The 23,406-nt window shown below is 42.5% G+C and overlaps 1 protein-coding gene across 1 annotated transcript in view; it reads left to right on the top strand.

The window, feature by feature from the left end:
* The window catches only part of SDK1 (sidekick cell adhesion molecule 1), a 385,562-nt gene that overhangs the window by 246,197 nt on the left and 115,959 nt on the right, over positions 1-23,406 (top strand). The window contains exons 10-16 of the mRNA XM_084216867.1: positions 844-960; positions 1,201-1,368; positions 3,363-3,465; positions 4,543-4,719; positions 12,623-12,759; positions 19,384-19,531; positions 20,392-20,532. Coding sequence (XP_084072993.1) covers positions 844-960; positions 1,201-1,368; positions 3,363-3,465; positions 4,543-4,719; positions 12,623-12,759; positions 19,384-19,531; positions 20,392-20,532 — 991 coding nt within the window. The remainder of the gene's footprint in view (positions 1-843; positions 961-1,200; positions 1,369-3,362; positions 3,466-4,542; positions 4,720-12,622; positions 12,760-19,383; positions 19,532-20,391; positions 20,533-23,406) is intronic.

The following is a 23,406-nucleotide window of genomic DNA, read 5'->3' as shown; positions in this document are numbered from 1 at the left end:
ACTTGAGCTACTCCTTCATGATTGTGCATGCTATCATTTTATTTGCCTTTGTCTGCAACTGCATTTGGTCAGGGAAAAGAAGGAAAGTTCAAGTTAAATGTCTTTTTTGGCCAAAAAGTCAGATTAAATGGTTTTGTTAATGAAGTGCATGCTTCTCTATGGAAGAATTACAAATCCTAGTAGTCTCTTTTAAGAGTGATTATTAACAGTCATTTCTGTAATATTAAACTTCCCTTCAGGAAGCTGATTTTAGCCCAAGAGCACTTCGCACATACTGACCAGAATTCCTACTGGCCTAAGAAAATAAATCAGCCCCAGTTCAATATAGATCTAGGAAACTGCAGGAAAAAACTGCAATAAAATGCAACTGGGGGAAAATAAGAGAGAGAGAAACTTAGAAAATGTCTTGGATAAGGCTCAGGTTCTAAATTCTTTTGGCTGACATTTAAGTTTCAAAGTTAATGCCTCTCTCAAGTTGCTTTTTATCTTAAAGAACTCTGTTATGAAGATGAAGGAAAATAGTTTTGTTTATCTAGATTTCTCAAGTTGCCCCCAAACACTCATTTTGAGCTTTATCTTCCTTTTTCTTTAACCTATCTTACTTGTACAGGTACAAGCACTGATAGATATTTATTTTCTGTGTAGGTAATAAACAGGATTAGGCAATTCCTGGGAGATGAATAAGAAAAGGTTACAGTCACTGCTGAAAGGTTTTCATGTCTTATTGTCATGTCCTTCTCCATGATCAGCTCTATAAAAGCGGATGTAAAGTAATCCACAGTAACAGTTAAAGGATCTTTCTGAGAGGTGAGGCATTGAGTTTGTTTGCATTTTTTATTCTAGACATCAAGCCAGCCTTTATCCAGCCCCCAGAGGACACCACAGTCACCGAGGGGATGACTGCAGTACTGACCTGTGAAGTTTCAGGGGCTCCACGACCTGCCATCTCCTGGAAGAAAGGTAGCCAGTTATCAGCGTGTAGAAGAGCTGTAATCCACATTTTCCTGTCCATTCCTGCTACTGAGATCCTGTAGATCCATTCAGAGCCTCTCTTCCCCCTTCCCCTGGCCCTGTGAGCAGCGGGTTCGCTGTGGGGCCATCATGACCCAGTGGCCTGGGCAGGATGTAACATTTTGGGAGAGCTGTCCTTGATCCCTGATCCTGCCTGGCACTAACCATGCTGCTCCCCATGTGTTTCAGGAGAGCAGATCTTAGCCAGTGGCTCGGTGCAGATTCCTCGCTTCGTTCTCCTGGAGTCTGGAGGGCTCCAGATAACGCCCGTGTTCCTGCAGGATGCTGGCAATTACACTTGCTGTGCAGCCAACTCTGAAGGAGCTCTGAATGCTTTTGTGATGCTGACAGTGTGGAGTAAGGATAGTGCTTTGTTTAAAGTCTAACTTTAATCAAGTATTAATCAGTTTTTGTTGTATGCTCAGGAAATTTTCATTAGTAATTATGCTTTTCTCGTTAATAGCGTTACTTGTATGATTTAATAGGAATAATGTGTCTATTTTAGGAAGCCTATCACAAATACCCTTTTTGTTTGGAGAATTATGCATATAAATCTCTATTTTGTGAAAGGAAGTGTATTTAAATAGAGCTTCAATCACAATTACAGTTTTAGTCAGGTTTTGCTTTGGCGTCTCGCATTGCAAGTCTGAGCTTTTAACTTGTAGATTTGGCTGTTTGCAGGTGGTTTCTGCCTCCAGGAATCTGCAGGTAGCACAGACCAGTCCGTGCTGGTACTGAGGCAGTGGCCACAGTCACAACAGATGGGATTTTCCTCACACTTTTGTATTTTTTGTGGCTCTGGGTGCTGTTGGAAGCCCAATCAAAGTGCAGCAGATTTCAGCTAATCCCTCACGCTACAGACTGGTGTGGGACAGGGCATCCTATGAAATGGTTTTGTCATTCACCATTTTCTCTTGATCTCTGTATTTTAATATTTCTTCTGTTGAGGAAGTGAGTCTGATCCAAGAGGTTCACCTGTGTAACTCCTAAGGGAGTTCAATTGAAGTGTAACATGGTTTTTACTACTCAAGGTACAAAATAATGATCCCTGAGCAGGGACTAAGAGCAACTGAAAATAATGAAGATGATGAGGATTAATACAGAAATGTTGTGGCTTCTCTCCTCTCCAGCACTTGAAGCACTGATTGTGCTGCTGACGTGTGGTGCATATTTGGCATTTATTAATCCCCAAACTCTGCAAACTAAATCAGCCACGTTATTCCTTTTGAAATTGGGAATACCTGCAAACATTCCTGGCAGTAACTGTAATGTATTTGTGTCATGTGGCCATCATGTTTATGTCTTACTGGCAATATCAAGTTGGTAGAAATTTCAGGATGCTGTAAACTGAATGATATCCAGGTGTATGAATCAGGTAAAGGAAATCCTTCCTATTAATTCTCAAAGCTATGTTTCTTACAGGTATTAAAGATAGCTCCTGTTCATTGTACTGCACAAGGGGAAGAAAAGTGAATGTAACCTAATGTTTGTGTAGCAACAGCACCACTATAAAGCCAGAAGTCTTACGTATGTGCATCAGGGGTAATGCTAAAAATTCCATGCTATTTAGAGTCAGCTTTTGATCGTGCTGATGGCCCCTCCCTTGTGCATGTATGAGATATCTCAGTAGATGCTGATTATCTCTCTAGGGATTTGGGACTTATTAACATTATCCACATATCTTCCAAGCTCATCCTGGTCGTCTCCCTGCCTCAGCTGATGCTCCCTGCTGCTGCTCCAGTGTGTGACACATAATGGGGATCTTTCACACCGGATCTGGTTGCTGTAGTTACAGCAATTATTGTGTTCTGAGCCTCTAGGAGGGGCTTGAGTAAGGATGTTCTGAAACATTTGAGTAAACAACATCTTTCTGATATGGAAGATTTTTCTTCCAGGAGCTCCTCCACTGCCCTGGAGTTGATGAGGTTGTAGGGTGCTGTTTAAGTTTACTTCTTTCTCAGTACTTTTCAAGTGTGTTTTCCTTTGTGCAGATTTTCCTTGGTCTTGTTTGTGTTTTTGAGCGTGGCTTGTTTTCTGACTCGGTGTTTGCTGCCACACACTCGTTGAGACTTTAGGGAGTTGCCACAGACACTTGCTCAAGCCAAGGGAGAGTTTGGAGAGTTTTACCATTCTTCTCCAGCGGGCTGAACTCGTGCCCTGTGCTGCTGTGCCTCTCAGCACCCCACAGCGTAACCTGTGTCATAATGACTGTAGAGGGAGAGGATTCTTCACAGCAGAGGCTTGAAGAGCAGTGTCCCTCTTGCTTTGAATGACAAAGGCTCGGTGGCTGCTCTCTGAGTGAATGGCCAAGGCAAAAGGCTCTAATTTCACCTGAGCTGTGCTCCTTTCAGATCGCACTTCCATTGTCCGCCCTCCCGAGGACAGCACGGTGATCAAAGGAACCACGGCCACCCTGCGCTGCGAGGCCACGCACGACCCCAGAATTTCAATCAGGTTGGTGGTGGCACTTCTCGTTTGTGTGGTTTATCCCAGTTTAATTTTATAAGCTGTATGGATAGCACTGGGTGAAAAGTTTCTGGACCCCAGATTTTCACACCAAACCCCTTATTACTGCATTATAAGGTTGTACACTGTATCATTAATCATACAAATCCCATCTTCCATTTCAGCCTTATGTATTATTTACAATGAGCTATGTTCCACTTCATGAATTCAATATAGCCTTCCATGATTTTACTGTCAAGGTTAATACACTATCAATAAAACCAACTTGTCAGAGGCTGATACTTAATGAGAGTAAAAGCCAAAGAGAAGGAATAGGATTTCAGAAGTGTTTACTCTGGGGTGCATAAAAGCCACACCAGAGATGCCCATGTTTTTGCAAACAACTCAATAACTTGGGCTTATAGTCTGTTCTAACCATGTAAAGGAAACCAGAATTTGTCTGGACTATTAAAACTTGAATTAGAGCACTTAGACGAAACTCAAAACTTGAAAATAAATTTGCCATAAAAATTAATGTAGTCTGAAAGCAACATAAATGAAATAAAATGCAAGGAAGAGCTTGGCGAGTGCTTGAAGGGTGAACTGCAGAAAGAACTTTGGAAAGAGAAATATGGGTATAAAAATTTCAGTTAGAGGTGGGAAATTGAGTCTGTGGGCTCTGCACACCTCTGTGACGTGTTGGGAGGGGTGTTTTTGATACGTGAGCCCTAGCAAACCTTCTACAAGTTTCTGATCCTGGCAGTCCAATGTTACTGAGCTGGCCAGCACCCACCATTAACTGCAGAGTTAATGTTCTGGTGGGGGTGAACTTAAGAACTTGGATGTGTATGAGTACTCCATCTTTTCCTTGTAAAATACATAATATCTCAGATGGAATTGCATTTTTCATTCTGATCGCTTGACCTAAAACTTAAATTTGTAAAAGGCACTGCTCTTGAAAGTAGCAGCAGGGGCCTGTCATTTTTAACACGTGATGACAGGAGCTGATCCCTTCCAGCAAAGTTAAAATAAATCTATTCTGGTGTTCTTACGAGTGATCAATAACTGAAGCATTGTAACACTCAGGTACCTTTGGAAGAAGGACAGTGCTGTAATAAATCCATCCAGCAGCTCCAGGATCACAGTAGAGAAGGACGGGACCCTCCTGATCAGCCAGACGTGGTCGGGGGACATCGGGGATTACACCTGCGAGGTCATTTCTTCCGGAGGGAACGACTCGCGGACAGCGCGGCTGGAAGTGATGTGAGTACTCCAGTGCTCCCTACTCTGCCTTTCAGACACCCTCAGGGGCTTCACTGACATTTCATTCTAGGTGTTGTGGAGAGTTAGCAGTTCTGAGTTTTTGGTGTGGGTTTTTTTTAAGGGAAATTAAGACTGGTTCATTGCTAATGAAATTGCTTTGAAATGCTCTGATCTCAGGGCTGAGCCTGCATTGAGCAGGAGACTGGACCAGAGACCTCCTAAGGTTCCTTTAAACCTGAATCCTTCTATCACCCCTTGCTGTAGGGCTTTCCTGTAGAGCCCAAATGCTGTGCTGTGATGCCAAAGTTTGAAAGCAAGAAAATGTTTTCTTCCTTTTAGTATTTTTTTCTCTGTTAAACATTTATCAGAATAGCTGCTCCCTGGATGGGCATTGCTTACTCTTGCATTCTCTTTATACATCATTTTTCTGGGAAAAAAAATATTTTCATGTATGTCTGTCTTTATTCCTATAGATCTTTAAAAATAAAAACAAAAAAAATGTTTAAAGTGCCATTCTGCTCTGGAAAAGGATTATAAAAATGTCATTACATGGTTCCATATTTTCTATTTCTGTCATTCCACTGGGGTGAAGTGCACTTCCATTTTATTTTTATCACTAAAAGCAACAGCTGTGGGTTTGGTACATGTGTGGAGCAGATCAAATGAAAGAAAAAAAAGAAGGTAATATTTTATGTAGAGTTATTTATTTATTTGCTCGAGTAGTACGCACGCTTTAATTTAACTAAAATTGCATCTGTTTCTGCTGGTCATGCCTGATGTCTCTGAGAAGATGGCAATTGTGTGGTTGGCAGTGTAATGAGTTCACCTCTGAGATTTGCTGTGCGGAGGGCTGTTTGATAGAGCATCACTCTGACAGTGCCAAGGCTCCATCAGATGCCCGCTTTCTGAGAGCGGTCATACATTCTTTTTCTAATTAAGCACTCCTCAGCTCTCCTCCCGGAGTGCATTTTACTGCTGGTTGGAATCCAAGAGCAGAAGACAATTCAGAATATATTGCAGCTACATAACCACGCTGTTCTCTGAGGTTGTTTTTGAATGGAGGGCAGAGTAAAGACTGAAAAGAATGTTAAAGCTTGGACTTTGAAACAAAGCTATAAATATGTGCTAAACACTTCAGTAGCAGGACAGTTTCCTAATGCTGAATAGCAAAAGCTGCCCAGTACAGCACAGGGAATTGGATTTATTTCCAGTTCCCCCCTGACTACTGAGGAGCTTTTTTTATGGTCCATAAAATCTGGGTTAGAAGTTGGTTGGGAGAGGCTCATCCTGTGCGCCCTGCTGAGGCACCCCAGCCGTTCCAGCTGTGTTGGCTGGCTCTCCATGCACTGGGACTGCCTCTAAATCCTGCCTCTCTGCTTCCTTTGATGTTCTGTTGCTGATCGCCCATCTCCTGTTTTTCCTGGAGGAATTAAAGAAATCTATCAGACCCACTCTTTCAGAGGAGTCAAGTAACTGATAAGTCACTCAATAATACCTTGAATTGTGACATTTCATTTCAAAGCAGGGCTGCAGGTAGTGCAATACTGCCAGAAAACATTGCATTTCCTTGCAGCTTTCATCATTATCGTTTGGCTCAGCAGCACAGATCTGCGAGGAAGAAAGATACACGATACAACAGGAGTGAAATGAAGAAGAAAATATGTGGAAAGGAAACGTCTGAAGTAAAGCTTAAATTAAATTCCAGCTTGTATTGGAATGACAGATCTATAACATTCCCTGTTCTTCTGGGTAATTCCCTCATGCAGAGCATTAACAAACAGGGCATGCACATTCCCATCGATGAGCACTTACACTTCAGTGCCTCGAGTAGCGCTAATGGCAGACAAATGTTCAAAGGAGGCCTCTCAACCAGTTACAGACTGGAGCAGCCACCAATGGATAACTCTGTCCCACATAGCCTTGCCTGACAACTCCAAATCTCTCCCACCTTTTCCCCCTCCCAGGAAGCAGCATGTTCCTCCTCCACCTCTGTGCCCATCAAGAGGAATTATCAAAGGCACAAATAAGTTTGTTACTGATTCTTGTTCAAAATGATTCAATTGAAAATGATCAGCCTTCAGGTTATTTAGTCTCTGAGTGGTCCAGTTTCCAAATCTCTGAAAAGAAGGATAGAAAACTCTCTCTTCCTTTGCCTGCTCTTGCTGGAAGTCAGGCTTGGTCAGGGACAAAGGTGGCGTTCCTTGCTGGAAGAACCTGCGTGGATAGCACAGCACAGACATTGGTGCTGCAGACAGGATGGATCATGTTCCTCAGCATGAAAGAAGAAATAAAATATTTGCAAAGGAAAGCCAGAAAACTAATGAAGAACTTGCTAAAGTGCAGCCAAAGGTTACCTTGCTCATCAATTTTGCGCTGATGGTACTTGGGCACAGAAACTAATTGCTAGTCAAGATACTCTATTCATTCATTTGTCTTCTCTCTAAATGTGTTTATTCTCCATGTACATCACTTGATTTGATTTGCATGAGGTAAAACATTTGCGAGTGATGTTTCTATTCTGCAAGAGATAGATTTTAATTTTACACTGACTTTGTTTTTCTCCTGGTAGAATTTCTCGACTGCATATCAGATACATTTGGTGATGAGCCCCCCGCTTCTCTTGCATCCCTGCAAGTCACAGAGTTTGATCCTGAAAGTAATTGCATGTTATGAAACATCCCAGCTTCATTTAGCTTACTTTTATAGTCCTGTAAACACCAGCCTGAAATACATACAGAGGAAAAAAGGCTTGTTCCTAAAGCTGCAAAAGCTGAGTTATCAGCATGTATCACTCACCTGATGGGAAACTGTGCTGATTCCAGCTCAAAGTATCCTGAGGATTCTCAGGGTGTATAAAATATGCAGAATTACCACTATCTGTGCCTGATGATACCCACTGCTCAATATCAGCCTGTCTGCAGCCCGTGCTAGAGGATCTCTTTGTTGTATGAATGTGACTGGAAAGTATGGTAATGCTGCATTGTTGGAAAATCAAAGCTCTCTACAAGCCTCTGTTATGTCACAACATATAGTAAAATCTTTTAGGCTCTTTTTCTATGCAAAATATATGGGAAGGACAATGTAATACAAAAATAGGCAATTTATTCCTGGCAGCAAGTTCATCTCCTTTCAGTTCCCTTTCATCAGAGAAAAGCTATTATTGTTCTGTCTTCTTCAAAAGCAGGAGAGGGGAGCTAACCACTTATAATAAACCCCAGTGGGTTGCCAGGAATGCAGAGTATTGCCTTTGTCAGCCATCTATCCATGAATTTGGATACCCTTTTTATTGGACTATTTATAATTGCCACTTCTTCCAATTTCTTCCCAATACATCCTATAAAAAAATTATTGCTAAAATTAAAATCGGTGTGACAAATGCAGGGTAAGAGATAAAAATGATGTCCAATTACAAATGTAACTTGATACAGATCCCACATCCCTTGGTTCCAATTGCCCATCTCTTCTCCTTTCTCCAGGGAGAGAAAGCAGAGGGAATGTCAAACTTGAAAATATATTATTCCTTCCTCGCTGGAAAGAAGGCTTCTATTTATTTTTCCAAGCTCTCTATTGAGATGTCATCCAAGACTCAAGGTTCACTGCTGAGTCTGAGTGCACTTGATACTCAAAGGAGAAATATCTCCCAGAAATGCATTTGGAAATAAATGCCATTGTGTCTGTTTGTCATTGAAGGTATAGCAGGAATGTAGGTGTTTTCAGCAAAAAGAAAGCATAAAATTCAAACCTCTTTCCCAAGTCATCTCCAGATCTGAGCAGATTGAAATGGGAAATAAATCTGTGCACTCTGGAACTCAGCAACCCTTTAATTCCAAAATTCCCCGTGTTACAGACCTGTGAGAGACAGAGAGCCTCAAAACTCAGGGCTGCCTTGCAGAAATTGGAGAGGATTCTTTCGCAAGAGAAACTGCAAAGTCCTGAGCAACAGTTGCCACGTTTGTTAATTTAAACCACGATAAACTTTTCGGAGCAGAGCCATCAGGGCTGAGTGCTGCATTCCCTCCCTGCCTCAGCCCAGAGCTGTTATCAGCCCTGGCAGATGAACCACCTGCTCCTGAGCAGCCCCTGCCTGCTGGACCTGACTGAGGGAGTCCATTATAAAACAGGAGCAGGGCTTTTCAGAAACTGACAAGAAAACTTGCTTAATCTCCTGTGCCTTTTTAGTAATCCCCTCCTCAGTCACAGTCTCTCTAATTACCTGCTGTTGGAACATTTTTCTCAGAAGTCTCTCCAAACCGTGTCTGGTTTATTTTTCTTAGCAAATAGTCTGCTTTTAGCTAATTTTATAAAACACTCTATGTGTTTGCTGAGTGAATTTTTCAGCTGCCCTCTGGCAGTGATGAGCTGACTCAAAACATTAGGGTTTCTGTTTTGAGCATGTATCATCTGCAACTGGCTAATATTTCTCTCCCAGATTGTCACAATGACTTCATGTTCTTTTCTTGCAAATGCACTATTTTAATTGCTTTGTCAGAGTTCCCTCAGGTCACCTTGGTGGCAATGCCATTAACCCTGGGGTTATCTATCAATTACAGATTTTAAAGTGTCCATGCACATATTTTGCTATCACATAAAATAAGTTACGGAAAACTTGCCTCCGTGCAACTCTTCAGCCTTAGAAAAATGAGGTTTTAAGATATTCTCTACTGAAAAACTTCCACATATTTCCTGTTGGGGCTTCAGTGAACAAAAGAAAGATAATGATGGAATTACACTTTGCGTGTCTGGTCAAGGTCTGTTCAGTGCTCTGGGTGTTATTGCTCTGAACCTCATCCACTTTCTTGGTGCTGACCAGTTCTAGTCTGAGGTCCTCCTCACCCTGAGAAAGGGTTGAAATTAGAATGCTCTGCAATAATTTCTTGGGTGTTGGAAGCAAGGAAAAGTAATCCTCTTAGAGGAAAAATAGAAGCAATGATCTCTTTGGGGAACATGAATATTCATGATGGTGGTACAGGTCTCATTTATCATCCCTTCCACAGGGTATGTGGTAGCAAATGAGAAGGAGACAAAGTGTAAGTGCATGCTCAAGTAGAAATTACTACTTTTTAATCTCTGCTTTTGCATACTGCAATGAGAGAGGTACACTCCTGTGCTGAAATGTCTTTGTAGCTTTAAATATTCATTTCTGTCCAGGTGTGTTTCTTAGGCACTTGTTCTGTCTGCCTCGAGGGGTTTAAATCTGTGAGCACCATCTGTTGCTGCTCAGCGTGGACACGTTTGGGTAAAGACAAACCCGATATTTGTGATATTTGTGGATGGGGTGTCCTGGATGGAGGCAGCAGCTCACGCTACTCAATCTCTGTCTGAACAGAAAGTGCCCATTTCCCTTGTGCTGCTGCTGATTGTCCTTGTCAATCTGAGAGAAAAAGCTACTGAGCCCGAATCCTAAGCAAACAAAACCGCAGGTTTTAACCCAGTCTGTGCATTTAAAAACAGGGAACACAGAAAAACAGGAAAACTCTTTCAAAAGTCTTCTGAGTCTTGTGCACTTGGAAAAAGAGACTGAACTTTAAGTCTTTCCTAATTGTGTAGTCTCTGTCTTCAAGTGAGCTGTTAATTGAGCCCTTCTAATGTATGGGATATCAAGAGTAGTAAATGCACACCTTGAAAATAGCCATAATATATACCAGGAGTGCTCATTGGCTGCCCAGAAAAGCAGACACATGGGGATAATCTGCTGTGAGCTCCCCCTCAGCCATTCCTCCCACACTGCTGCTTCTGTGGCCATCATCTTCCAGGAGGAGCTGGAGCCACAGCCCCTCTCTGAGCTCTTCCCCACAGGGACTGGTGATAAATGACGTGGGGACTGGGACTTGTGTGAGCCATGTAGCAACAAGACATTTCACTCTTCCCTTCAGTAATTACCTTTGCCAGCTTAATCACAAAAACTTTTCCAACCAGCTTGCCTAGGACATAATGATAAATTGTGGTGGAGGTTTAATGTTTATTATAATTTAATGTTTCATTCAAAATTAAGCAGCACACTCCTGTAGTCCCTGGGTAAATGGCCATATCTTTCACCCCCACACTTTCCAGTGACAGCCACACTCTGTCTCCCAGGTCAGCTACCCTCCTGCTTTGTTTCCAGGTCCCCCTCTTCCCTAAACGTGCTTATCCAAAATTTCACAGTGCTGTGATCAAAATCAACTCCCTTTGGGCCCACACATGATCTTTGCTGTGCCTGATGTTTGTTTTAGCCCCAAAGTGGCCATGTCTGAGCTGTCAGTGCACGCCCAGAAAGGAGTGAGAACAGTCAACTTAAACTCCTCACCATCAAGGCATCTCAAGCAAGCAATTTAATGAAGTTGAGATCTGAATCACACCCTGAGGTGTCATTCCATGTTTACTACAGAAAGAGCCTGGGGTCACCGTGCTGCTAATTTGGTTCTGCGTTTAAAGTCAAATGAGATGAGACAAGGCTTTGAGTCTCAGGTTTAGCCTTAGGAAATATCAACCCCTCTTGCCTGGAGAGAGGTGGGCAGGGAAGTGCCTTCTGCTTCTGGTGCCTCATTAGCTGTGTGTTTTTCTTGCCACTCTTTGGCTCTTCCAGCAATTTTTTTTTTTTTTTTTTGGTGCTAACTCCACAGTGTGTATCCATCAGAAATGCGTAAACAAAAGCATTCGCGGCTTAACAGAAAAATAATAAAACTATTGTCTGGCTCTCCATATGTTCCTCAATCTTCCAGTAGAAACAGAAATCCAGGACATATTTATTGTTCTGGCTTGGAGCCAGAGCCTGTATTTATTTTGGTGAGTGGCTGAGGAGTTGCGGTTTTTAAATAACTCTGAGCCTTCAGTGGCAAAATACATCACAAGCAGGAATTGCTGCATTTTAAATTTAAGCATGTGAGTGCCCTCATGGCTTTCTGCTCTGGCCTGAGCTGTGGAAGGGTCACCCTCAGCCTTCCTGAGGAGGAAAGCAGATTGAATGGGTAAAACCTGGCCCTCCCTGCTTTTCCTTCACTCCGAAATCCTCGTTCTCCTTAGGAATCAACATGATAAGGAGCAAAATCATGCTTAAGTATAATGCTGAAGGGCTTTTATCTCTTAAAACACATCAGCATTTAAGGGTTGCAGCAGAATTTAGTGTTCTCACTTCACCATGCAGCTCCCACTTTCAGCCAATGGGTACAAATGAAATGTTTTTCCACAAATTTCCTTTATGTGTAGAAATTACACATTTTAATTGAGCTGCTGTTTTATTTTTGGTTTTGAAATGTTTTATGTTGTATTTCCAAGGGGTTTCTGCAGGCATTTTCACTACATTTTATGGTTGGGTGCTTCCAAAAAAATCCTTATTATAGGGAGGAAGGATTCTACCCATGACAGGATAAGCCTGAATCCGTGAGTAAATCAAGCTGTTCTGTAGCCTAAGAATACATATGGTAATTTTGATTAGTCGCTCTGTGTGGATAGTGTCAACGTCTTCTGCTTCCCTGAGTATGAAAAATTCCATGTTAAATCATATCTCCCATGTGTTTTGCTGTTTATACGTATCACTGCTGTCACATTGTAGGACATCATTGTAAGACGGGAGAAAAAGTGAGAGAGGAAATGTATTGACCAACTTGCTCAGTCAAAAACAGGATGGAAATTGGCTTTTTGACACATTTAGCAACATGTCCATTAGCTGTTCTATCCATCAGCCTTGGGACTTTCAGCATAATTTTTTTTTCCCCCCCAAACAGGCTAAAATCGTGAAGAATTCTGAGATATCTTTCATTTATTTAATTGTACAATAGCTGCTGGTGGTTTTATATCCATCATCGCATGGGGCTCATGTCGCCTGCCTTTAACTGCCTGTAAGACTGGAGCTGAATGAAATGTAGATTAATTTTTCTGCGCTGGTTTATTTTTTTTTCCCCTCCCTTACCCTTTTCCCCTGCAGAGAGCTGCCTCACTCCCCTCAGAACCTGGTGGCCACCCTGAACTCCTCCTACAGCCGCAGCGTGGTGCTCTCCTGGGTGCGCCCCTTCGACGGCAACAGCCCCGTGCTCTACTACGTGGTGGAGCTCTCTGAGAACAGTAAGTCAAATACTTCTCAGCCTCGTGGTGTTCCTAACCATTCCTTCAGACTCAGCTCTCCCCAGAGCTGCTGGCAAAGTGCTGCTGTAGTTTGCTTAAGCCTGCGCAGAGGGGTTTGACACTCAGGTGTTTGCACGCTGAAAGAGTGGAATGACAAAGAAGGCTGAGATGGAGGGATTTATTTACAGGACTTAGTTCCACCTCTGGTGTTGCCAGCCAGACTTGAGGCGCTACAGCTCATTCCTAAGTACAGCAGTAGTCAGTTTATTCCTTCCCATGGCTTTTTCTCCAGTTTCATGGATTTCTTGGTGCATTCAGAGCCCCAATTTCACCTAAAAGATGTAGAGAGGGGGATAATTCAAGGGACTGATGGTCTGTCAGAGGAACAAACCTGGATGTCAAACGGTGCTGCTCTCTTACCTCTCTGTGGGCTCATATGTTTTCTCTGCTTTCTGTAGATTATCATTTTACACCCTTCCTTTAGGTAGGTGGTTGAGGATGTTTGAGTGCAATCCAAATATCTGACTTCCTGCATTACAAACCTGGGCACGGGAATTGCCACTTGCCAGTTTTATCATGCTGTACACCAGGGCCTCTGTGGCTCTCAGTCTGCAAGGTTATTCAGGGACATTGCTAATGCCTCTTTAGGAGTTGATGGAAAGATGAGGGTATATGGAAATCGGTCACCTTGGCAATACTTTCTAATCTCTATCACCCTAGGAGCTGGAAATCCAAGCTGAACAATTGATTCTTGATGAAAAAATTAAGAGCATCACTTTTTGTGACATGTTGAAATTAGTCACTGCATAACTGAATGTGAAACAGTTCTGATTTCTGATTATCTGGAGAGCAGCAGTTTGTTTTGCCACACTGAGAGCTTGAGGGGAAACTTGAGCTTCAGATCACATACAAGCCTTTTGCTTTGCAGGCTGGAGTGCATAACTTCTCAGATGTGGAGGTCCCAGAACCAATGATCTTGACAACTGTTAAGCTAAGTGCAGGTTTCTATTCCTAGCAGAAATCCAAAGTCGTGCCCAGGACTGCTGCCCTTAAAATAGTTCTTTTCAATCAAAGACTCTGGATCTTGGTAGCAAATGAGTAAGAAAATCCACTATCCTGTGCTCTTACTCCATCTCTACATTTTTATCACCACCTTCCTTTTTATTTTCACTCTTCTCTCCTTCCCTCCTGTAGCTACAGGCCAGCAACTGCCTGTTTTTCTTCTTTTCCTTCCCTGGTCTTTTGCCCAAGGATGTTTCCCTTCTGCTCCTTGTTTCCCAGTAGCTTTGTTGATGACAAGTTAGTGAAGTCCCAGTCTGGGAACATGATGCAAAGGTCCTAGAGCTGTATTTACACAGAGCCAGCACAGAGGTGGCAGAACTTGGATCCTGCATTGGGCTGCATTGACTGGGACAAGTCCCTAAAAGAAAAGGCAGCTCATTCAGTGCCAGGGGAATTATGGCGTTGTTTCGGTCGGAAGGGACCTTGAAGATCATCTCATTCCATCATCTTTCTTTTGTCATGGAGGAGTTTGGAAGGTCTTCAAGTCCTTTCTACCAAGGATGTTTTGCAGTTGTATAGGAATGGGGTAGATGTGCCATCATTTTAGAATTAATTCACTGAAATTTGTCGAAGGCCCAGCCAAAATCAACAGTAGTTCTCTGGAAAGCATGCACACAGTCCCTGAGAACACCACAGGGTCCTGTGAACCTCTGCTCACTCTTTGACAGATCAAGTAATTTTGGCTGATGTCATTGCAATCTGCCACTGAGAGCGTGTCATTGTCCCAAAGCACAGGTCTGAGTCCTGCCACAGCTCAAAGCTGCAAAAGCCAAACAGACCAGCTTTGTTGTGAACTGAGCATCTTAACTCCCAGATATATCTCAGGTCTTGCTGTCCTTTAAATTTTGTCTTTATTTACTTTGCTTTTATGTGCAATGTGTAAATGATTACCCACAGAAGCAGAACAGAGAAGAGTCTGAGCCCTTGGATATTCCACTGTTGCTGTGCTCTCTTGTTCCATATATGCAGAGCAGTACAGCAATGTCAGCAGTGGCTTTGGTTTGAAACACTGACTGAAATGTCTGCACACTGACACTGGCTTGTTTTGGTTTCTATTTTCCTGAAGTGTTTGTTTTTCAGGGTTATTTTGATCTCAGCAGTGTGTGGTTAATATTTAGCTTCTCCAAACCTCCTGCTCCTCTGGAAACCATGACCTTCCCTTTGTTCCCAGGCATCCCAAGCACTGTTTGTGCACAAAGATGGCATTTGATGTTGTGTAGGTAGAGCTTGGCCTGATATGACTCTGCAGAAACTCTCTTTACTTTTCAAAGACAATTTCTGTTTGGGGTTGGTGCTACAGAAGGAGGGACTGTCAGGGAGACAGGGAGCACCCTCCACGAGCTCTGTCACTGTCACAGCAGAGCAATGTGCCTCCCATCCCAGTCCCCCTTCACTTTCAAATGTAAAGAAGGGACACCAGAATTATGGTTTATCTTCCAGTTAGCTACACTGTGCAGATTTTCTTCTTAGTTCTGTGGAGTTTGAATGTTTGGAGTTGTGGTGTTTTGGTTACAGGTGCTGCAAAGCAGCCTTGTTTTGTTGCTTTTTTTTAGCTGTTTTGTTTTAGATAACTTTCTCACAGCTTTAGGACCCATGGTAGGTTTTGAAGCACTTACCACCAATGAATACATAACAGTGTCTGCTGCAGAGAAATAGCTGAAGAGGATTCAAAATAACAAGTATAAATTTCAGGGGTTTAATTACCAGCTGCATTAGAGGGAGGCGTGTCACTCCACCTGGCATGGATTAGAACTCCTTTTCATTAATATCAATTCAGTAAAGAGATACAAAACCCTCATTTTAATTAGAGGGAAGAAAACAGTGGCAGATCGTTCACATAAATTGCTGGGAATACAGACGACTCTAGCCACCTAATTTTTAAAATTAATGTATTTGGCACAATGCAATAATTCTCAAAATACAAGTATTCACAGTAGACTGTGTCTGTGGGTGACTTCAGACATATGGCCTTAAACATTTGGGGGCAAATTTATAATCTAATTTGAAAAACACAGTTCCAAGGAAACACAGTCATTAAGTATTCCTGCCCACACAGAGCCAAGAATGTGAACCTTGATTTGAAATAGGATTTTCAAATAAATAGTACCATGCATTGCTGTCATTTGCACTAATATAATTTTGGATGTTTCATGACCTGTTTAGCCCCATTGCAATTTACCTCAGAATTCCAATGAAGTGTCTTCATGGAGTTACGAGGGGATATGCTTATTTTATTCTGAAGAGGTTTAGACTGGATGAATTAATCAAAAAATATTCTGAATAGTCTTTTAACTGGAGAAATGAATTAAGACTTGTAGAATTCTGCTGAGAACAATTAAGATAAAAGCCCATTTTTGTTTTATTGTATTCTGGTATATCTGTGCTGTGTGAGGTGATGATATAACTCAGATTCATCACGTTGTGCCAATGAGGAGATAATAAAAGCTCCTGTGGAAAGCATCTCCACATGCTTAATAAAGCCTATGAGTTGTCATACTGAATTTGATAGGAATATTCAAATGGCAAATATTGAACCCATTGATAAATCTTTGCAACAAAGTAAAACAGCGTTGTCATTATGATTGTGACTCAGATCTAGATATGATAATTTTAAAAGATACTTTTTTTCACGCCACTGGTAGACCTTGTATAGCTCCTACTAAACAAAGGGTGAACCACTTAGCTTTCATTTGGATTTTTTGCAATATTGTATTGCTACAAAGGTTTGAAAGATGAATTCAGTGTATTCCAGCAGTACAGCAAATTCCTATGCTGACATCTATGCAAAACCCCCTGGAGAAGGAAAGAGATGGAAATATGTTCCAGACCTGCAAAAATCAGCTTTCTGCAGTAGATCTGATCAGTTATATCAAATTAGAAATGATTTTTGGGGAAATTGCAATTAATGCATGAACTGTAGGGTAGGCAGGGAAATAGAGAAGAAATGCCTCTTGGCACATAACCAGAGTTATTGAACACATCACAAGCGCATCCAAAAATTCATGACAGAAAAAAAAAATGTCATTTCTAAAACCCCAAAATGACATTGTAAACCAGAGAACAGCCTGTGAGATTCTTCATTTCCAATAAATTAAGCTGGAGAGGCAATCAGAGTTAATTCAGAATGGCCAATATTTGTAAGACGACAGACAGCTCAACATGGAAGTTGTTCAGACAGCCGCAATTACGGGGGAAGAGCAGCAGAGCCCAGAGTATGTTCTGGGCAGCTTAAGTTAAATGGAGGATTAGCAGAGCCTGTTCAATCTAACAGAGACCCTTTTTAATAGTTTGACCTGGCAAGTCTTTTGTCACCATGGAGCTTCTCCAGGCTTCCTGGGACAGGTGAGTGACAGCCATCCCTGGAGGACAGGAGAGGCACTGTTGAAAATTTTATGGCATCTTTCCCTTGTCAGAATTGCTCTTCTCCACAGTGAAAAGAGCTTCTGCACAATCCTGGGCTTGGTTGTGTGTATCTAAAGAGGGAGATCCATTTTTTTTTTTTTTTTGAGCGTTTTGTTTATTGATTAAAAAAAAAAAAAGACTTGACATTTAAATTTTAAAGATACTCTGCAGACTCAGTGTATCCAGTGCTCCAGGAGTGAGCAAACGCTCCCTGAACCGCCCTCCTCTCTGAATCAGAGCACCCAGGAGATGAATAGGCTTCGTTTATATTAGTTTCCAGTTTAATCTCTCTTCCTGCCAGATCTTTTATCTTCCACCAGGAGAGGAAAAAGAATTAATAAAGTATTCTACAGATGCAGCATATAAACAGAGCAAAGCCCCAAGGTGCTGAGGAGATTAATAGGGCCTGTTGTTGAATCAAACTGCTCACTACATTGAGCTGCTTGGGTTAAGCACTCTCAGGTGGTGTTTACACTGGCAGTAAACAAATGAAATGCTCTAGGAAACGGACCACTGCCCAAGGAGCTCATACAAGGGTATTTCACTCCCCTCTTCCATTTTCCTCAGGAAGTTCCTTCAGGCAGTGCACTAGGTCAGCCGTACCTTAACTCCAGCTTCCCTTGATTTGTTGCTGTGCACTCTGGCTGTAACAAGGCTGTTTGGGAAGTCTCAAGGGAAGCCTGTGAAAATTCAGAAGGAGCTAAGGTGCAAAAAACTCCTAAGCAACGCTTTTCTAGATGGCACAGGTGTGCTTCCTCTAAGGGCTCTCTAAAAAGAAATCCAATGTTCAGCTAAGATAAATTGGCATCAAGATCTTGCAGCCAAAGTGGTTGCTGGTAAATCAACAATTGGCAAGGACAGGCCTTCACTGCTGTGCAAATGTCCCTCTCCAGCATTCCCAGTATTCTGCTGTGTCAGTTTTCCTGTTAAAAAAGACTTCGTTCTGGCAAGGCCCTTACTGGAATAAATACATTTGGAGTAATTTGAAGATGCAGTGTTTATAGCCCAACTGGCATCACACCCTAGAGGACTTAAACTTGCTAAGGAATCTGCCAGAAAAGCACAAAATGAGTGGCTTCTGTCTTGGTGTGAAGTTTAGCAGCCTTCCACGTTTGGGACATCTCATCTTCATTTTCAGGCAGACGTTGAGGTGACCTGCCAGGAGCCACGATGCACTTCTGATGAGCAACATGCACAGATAACATTGCCAAAATCTACAGCAAGCTCCTCAGCAATTTCCAGAAGTGTTAGTAATTTTGAGCAGGGAGCATGAAAACAGCTGGTATTATTTAAAAACTGAACAAATCTTCAAATTGGCTGATTCTGTTGCTGTACTGTTGCAACACAGACCAAATGTCACCTCTCCCTGACTATTTCAGTCATGACATCAGGGAGAATATGTGACACCAGGCTACGGAGAGAAGAAGTCAGAATATTTAATTTTCAACATGTTCCATTCCTGACCTCTTTGAAAACTTGTAAATGTAATTTGGGCATCAGAGGAGCTTGATATGGCAAGAATGTGAACTGACAGCGAGGGGTTTAGAGGGTTGCCAGGGCTCTTTCTACCAGGGAAGCTTCTTAGGACAATTAGATTCCATGCTGAATAATATCACTAGGAAAAAAAAAAAAAACATAAGACTGCAGACACGTAGAATCAGCAGCTGAGGCTTTCTCAGGTCTTGCAGCAAAGGGCTGATTTGGCAGAGGGAGTCACGCTTCTACACCTGCTTGCAAGCTGGGTAGGAAGATATTCCAAACTGACTGTGAATTTCATTAGAATCCTTCCACCAGAGCCACTCATGGGTGTGGTGGTGTGATGGCCTGCCAAACAGATGGGTTGTGAAATACACAGCCCATCTGTCTTTATCATGCTTGTTTCCTCTTTTATTAAAATGTTAATGAATATAGTTTTTATTTATTATGCCATGACATGTGCAGCATCACTTTCCAGTAGACAAATGTGCAATCTGCATAACCGTGTGGGCTGACAGGAAGGTTTCTTCTGCTGAAAAGAAACTTCTTCCCAAAGTTCCTCTGAGGGAAGCAAGCACCAAGAGCTCTGAGCAGTCAGAGGCGGTTTCTCACTTCTGCAGGGCTTTTGACAGGCACTTTCATCTTTTTTTCCTTTTTTTCTTCCCATGCTAATTTTTCCAACAGATTCTCCCTGGAAGGTTCACCTGTCAAACCTTGACCCGAAGATGACCGGTGTCACTGTGAGTGGCCTCACTCCAGCCAGGACCTACCAGTTCAGGGTGTGTGCAGTCAACCAGGTGGGCAAGGGGCGCTACAGCACCGAGACCAGCAGGTAATGACAGCCAGAGTCTGTGTGCTGAATGGACAGCCACCTGGGGAGGGGAAAATGCTGCTTGGGAGCCAAGGAATAAAATAATCTTCTGCACAATGATTGGGAGATGGAGAAGTTGCTGTTTCCCAAGTCTCTGGAGAAGTTGCCATTTCTCAGGTGTCTGCAGCTGGCAGGAGTTGGGGATGATGGCATTGGGGGGATGCAGGAGCTCAGCACATCGTGGGAGAGGTGTCCTCATACTCCAGAGTATCAGTTGAGTAGAATCTCGGAAATTACATTTTGCTCTTGTGCTGAGCCCCAGCAGTGAGGCTGGGCAGGAGCACAGCTCTCACCCTGTCATGGCAATGTCACTTCTGGAATTTACCCAGATGTGACAGAGAAGGATGGCTTCATCATATTCAGTTTCAAATGCATCCCCCTTCTTCTGTGAACCAAAGCTTGCGGCAAGCTTGAATTGCAGAACAGCTGAACTCTAAATGGCTTTTTTAAAATGTAGGAGTTTGATATGAAAAATATTGAAAGAGCTGAAAGAAACAATTTGGAAGGAGTCACAGACACTGGACCTGAGCTCTTACTCATTCAGGCTTGTAATCTTTTTTAAGAGTTGTAGCAGCCTGGGTGATTCCAAGAGAATAGGGTTACCTCAGCTGTCTGTCTTGTTGCTTGCTTAACTGATTTCCTATTATGTTGATTTGTTGTAACTATTTCATGCATGTCTTCAGCAGTTTGATCAGCATTATATTTCTTTCTAGTCATCAGACTGTGATAAAAGAGTGGTTCCCTTGGAGTGGTTACAGGAAATAGACTGTTATTTATGATTTCTTTCAACACCCATGTCCATCACATTCTTTTGTACTTAGGTTGATGCTACCTGAGGAGCCCCCCAGTGCCCCCCCTAAAAACATCGTGGCCAGTGGGAGAACCAACCAGTCCATCATGGTCCAGTGGCAGCCTCCTCCTGAGAGTGAGCACAATGGGGTTCTCCATGGCTACATCCTAAGGTAAGTCCATTCTTAACCTGGGAGGTCCAGAGATAGGTCCAGGTGTGCACAAGGGACTCTAAATGGTGGGACTTGAGAGTGTAATAAAAGCTATCTGTAATTGAATTAAAGATATTAGTTATTGTGTGCAAATGTTCAGGCCGCTCTGGTTTGTTAAATATGAGAAAACAATTCTTCAAGGAGTCACAAGGGTGCAGCCACTTAAATTCTGGCCTCTCTGTCCTACAGAGTCTGAGGGTTCCAAAGGCTCTGTGGAGACTCACAGAATCCTTTTATTCCATTTTCAAAGGCAAGAAGCTCTAAGCAATGCAAGTGCTCACATGGGAGACTGGTACACTGCAGCCTATGCAGATGTATATTTGCTTATTACAAGCTCAGCTCCCTGTTCAAAAGGTTAATTAAATTTATCAAAGACACAACAGGGCTCCTGCCTATGGAGGAGCAGCAAAAGAATCAATAAACTTCAGTTTTGTGCCAAACAAAATGGAGAGAGGGAATGACAGGTCAGATGCTTCATGGCAGACCTTGGTTTGGTTTTGAAAATCAGCCAGTTGAGTAAGGTCCTTTCAGCCCTGTTTGTATTTATTAATGAGAAACACATTCAGGCAGGTAACTGGGAATCCTGCACCCATCCAGTCTGGCAGCTTACCCAGGATCCATTGTGTTAGAAAGGATTTTGCCACTTGAGAGACTTTGCAGAGCATTTCCCTTAGGTGATTTTTTTGGGACTCAGTATTCACTCCTACCCAATTCCACTACAGATTACTGCTCATTTGGCATCCTCCACACCCTGCAGTGCTAGCAGCCAGCTAGGGCCACGCCTCTAGTGAGGGAGGCATTTTTTGTGGAAAACTCCCAGCCCCTGACATATTTCCAAGTGATGGTTACAGCCTCTGTAGGCAGGCTGCTGACATTTTTAATACAGTGTCCTCCAGAACTGTAAAAGATACCTAAATGCTGCAGTTTAAATGCCAACATCCTGTTCAAGCTGTGCTCCTACTTTTGCTGGCATGGATGGAAAGGCTTTTGTCATGTTGAGTGTTGGTGAGCTCCCAGAATAGCCCTGGGAGGTTCCCTCTGTCTGCAGGCAGAGTTGAGTGCCTTCATCTCCCTGTTCCCTGCACAGAGCCCCGCAGCAGAGGGGAGCCCCTTGAGCTGTTGGTGCAAGGTTTTAGGGCTGGGCTCAGTTTAAAATGTTTTGTCAGCCATCAGTGGGGAAAGGTGCTTTAACTTCTGCCTGCAGATAGACCCCTGCTCCGAGCCTCGGGTTCCCGTCTGCCAAGGGTGCAAAGATTCTTTATGCAATTCTTGCCTCCAAACTGTTCTCCCCAGTGGTAAGATTAGTTCCTCAGTTCTTCCCAGGGAGTCTTTCCTAGTCTCAGCATTAAGTCATGGGCAAGGTTTACAAATAGAGACATTTCTTCCATTAGCCTCTCCACTGACATTAACCACTTCTGTTTCTGCTTTTAGTGCCATGTCTTTCTGGCACTTAATGTGCTTTAAAAAGCAATCCTATAGGCTCCTCCTTCTGGCAATCTGTGCTGTTTTCTCCATATAGCATTTCCAATAATATTTAACTTTGGTACTTTCTACAGTGTTTATCTGCATAATTGATCCCTGACCTTGATAGAACATCTCTGTCCATTTTAATAGTGCTCATATTCATTATGCTTAATCTGTGAGCATTTTTGGTGTCTTCCTTCTTTGTCTTGACAGCAGAGCAGAGAAACCATTTATTCAACAAGAATTTAAAATTATCACATAAAAGCACAAGTCCCAGGTAATAAACTAGGCTGTTCCTCCCAGCTGAATTGTGTGGTCACAGCAATGTGCACTGAAGAACAGTGTTCCTGCACTGATTCCTGCAGAATCAGGGTACAGCAGAGTGAAAAGCACCAGCCATGCCACAGACCCAAAGCTCAAGACATGCAAGATGCTAAATTGATGGAACACCTGATCTTTAAAAGTGAAGGTGCACTGCACAAGTCATGTGGAGTATCCATCAAAGTCCATGGTGAGAAAAATCATGAAGACATGACATTTCTGAACTGGCCTCCTTCCTCTGCCCTTTTTCTCACTGCCAATATTGCATTTAAGGGTCTGCCATGCTAACAGCATAACAGATTAAATCACAGGAGCACTTGCACCTTGTCTGCTGGGCAGGAGACAGAACATTGTGCACTGACTTGCCAGGGAGCACACACCCTGCACAGGAGAGAGGGAGAGAAAGGGGGAGCAAGACATTCAATAAACTCAGCTGAGGGCTGGTATTTCTTTATTTCCATTTATATTTCCTAAGTGGAATCACACCAGTATAGCATTACAAATATTAAGTGTGCTAGAGATGGTCAGGCAAGCAGCAGAAAATAGAGATGTCAGTGATTAAGAAGTGATCTCTTTATAGGAAGATTTTGGAACAAAAATCTCTGGCTGAAACACATGAAGTTGTCTAGTCATAAACATTGCACTGATTTTATTAGATGAATTTAAAATGTCTCTGTAAGATGTCAATGAAATTGTTCTGTGTCAATAAACTTTTGGTGATAGCAGTGAAGCAAAGGATGGGTAAGAGTGTATAAAAGTTGTGTGGTGAATAAAAATACAATTGTTTCCATATTTGTCTTTTTCATGGAATAGTAATGCTTTGTGTCCCTTATTTGGCCTCTGTTCTCTTGATTTTTTGTGAATTAGCATTTTGTGAGCATCCACTGTACCACTTTCCTAAAGGAAAGAAAACAAACAGTATTATTCACATTCACAGATTTGCAAGGTTTGTTTGTTTTCTATAATTTAGTTTTTCTCTGTAGCTTGTTGGCCTGAAGAGACACATCAAAGGGGCTCTGTTTTCTGGAATACAGTTTTTACATGAGAAAA

Source organism: Fringilla coelebs (genome assembly GCF_963513975.1).
Source record: "Fringilla coelebs genome assembly, chromosome: 16".
NCBI classification, from domain to species: Eukaryota; Metazoa; Chordata; class Aves; order Passeriformes; family Fringillidae; genus Fringilla; species Fringilla coelebs.
This window is presented reverse-complemented; position numbering and strand designations above follow the sequence as displayed.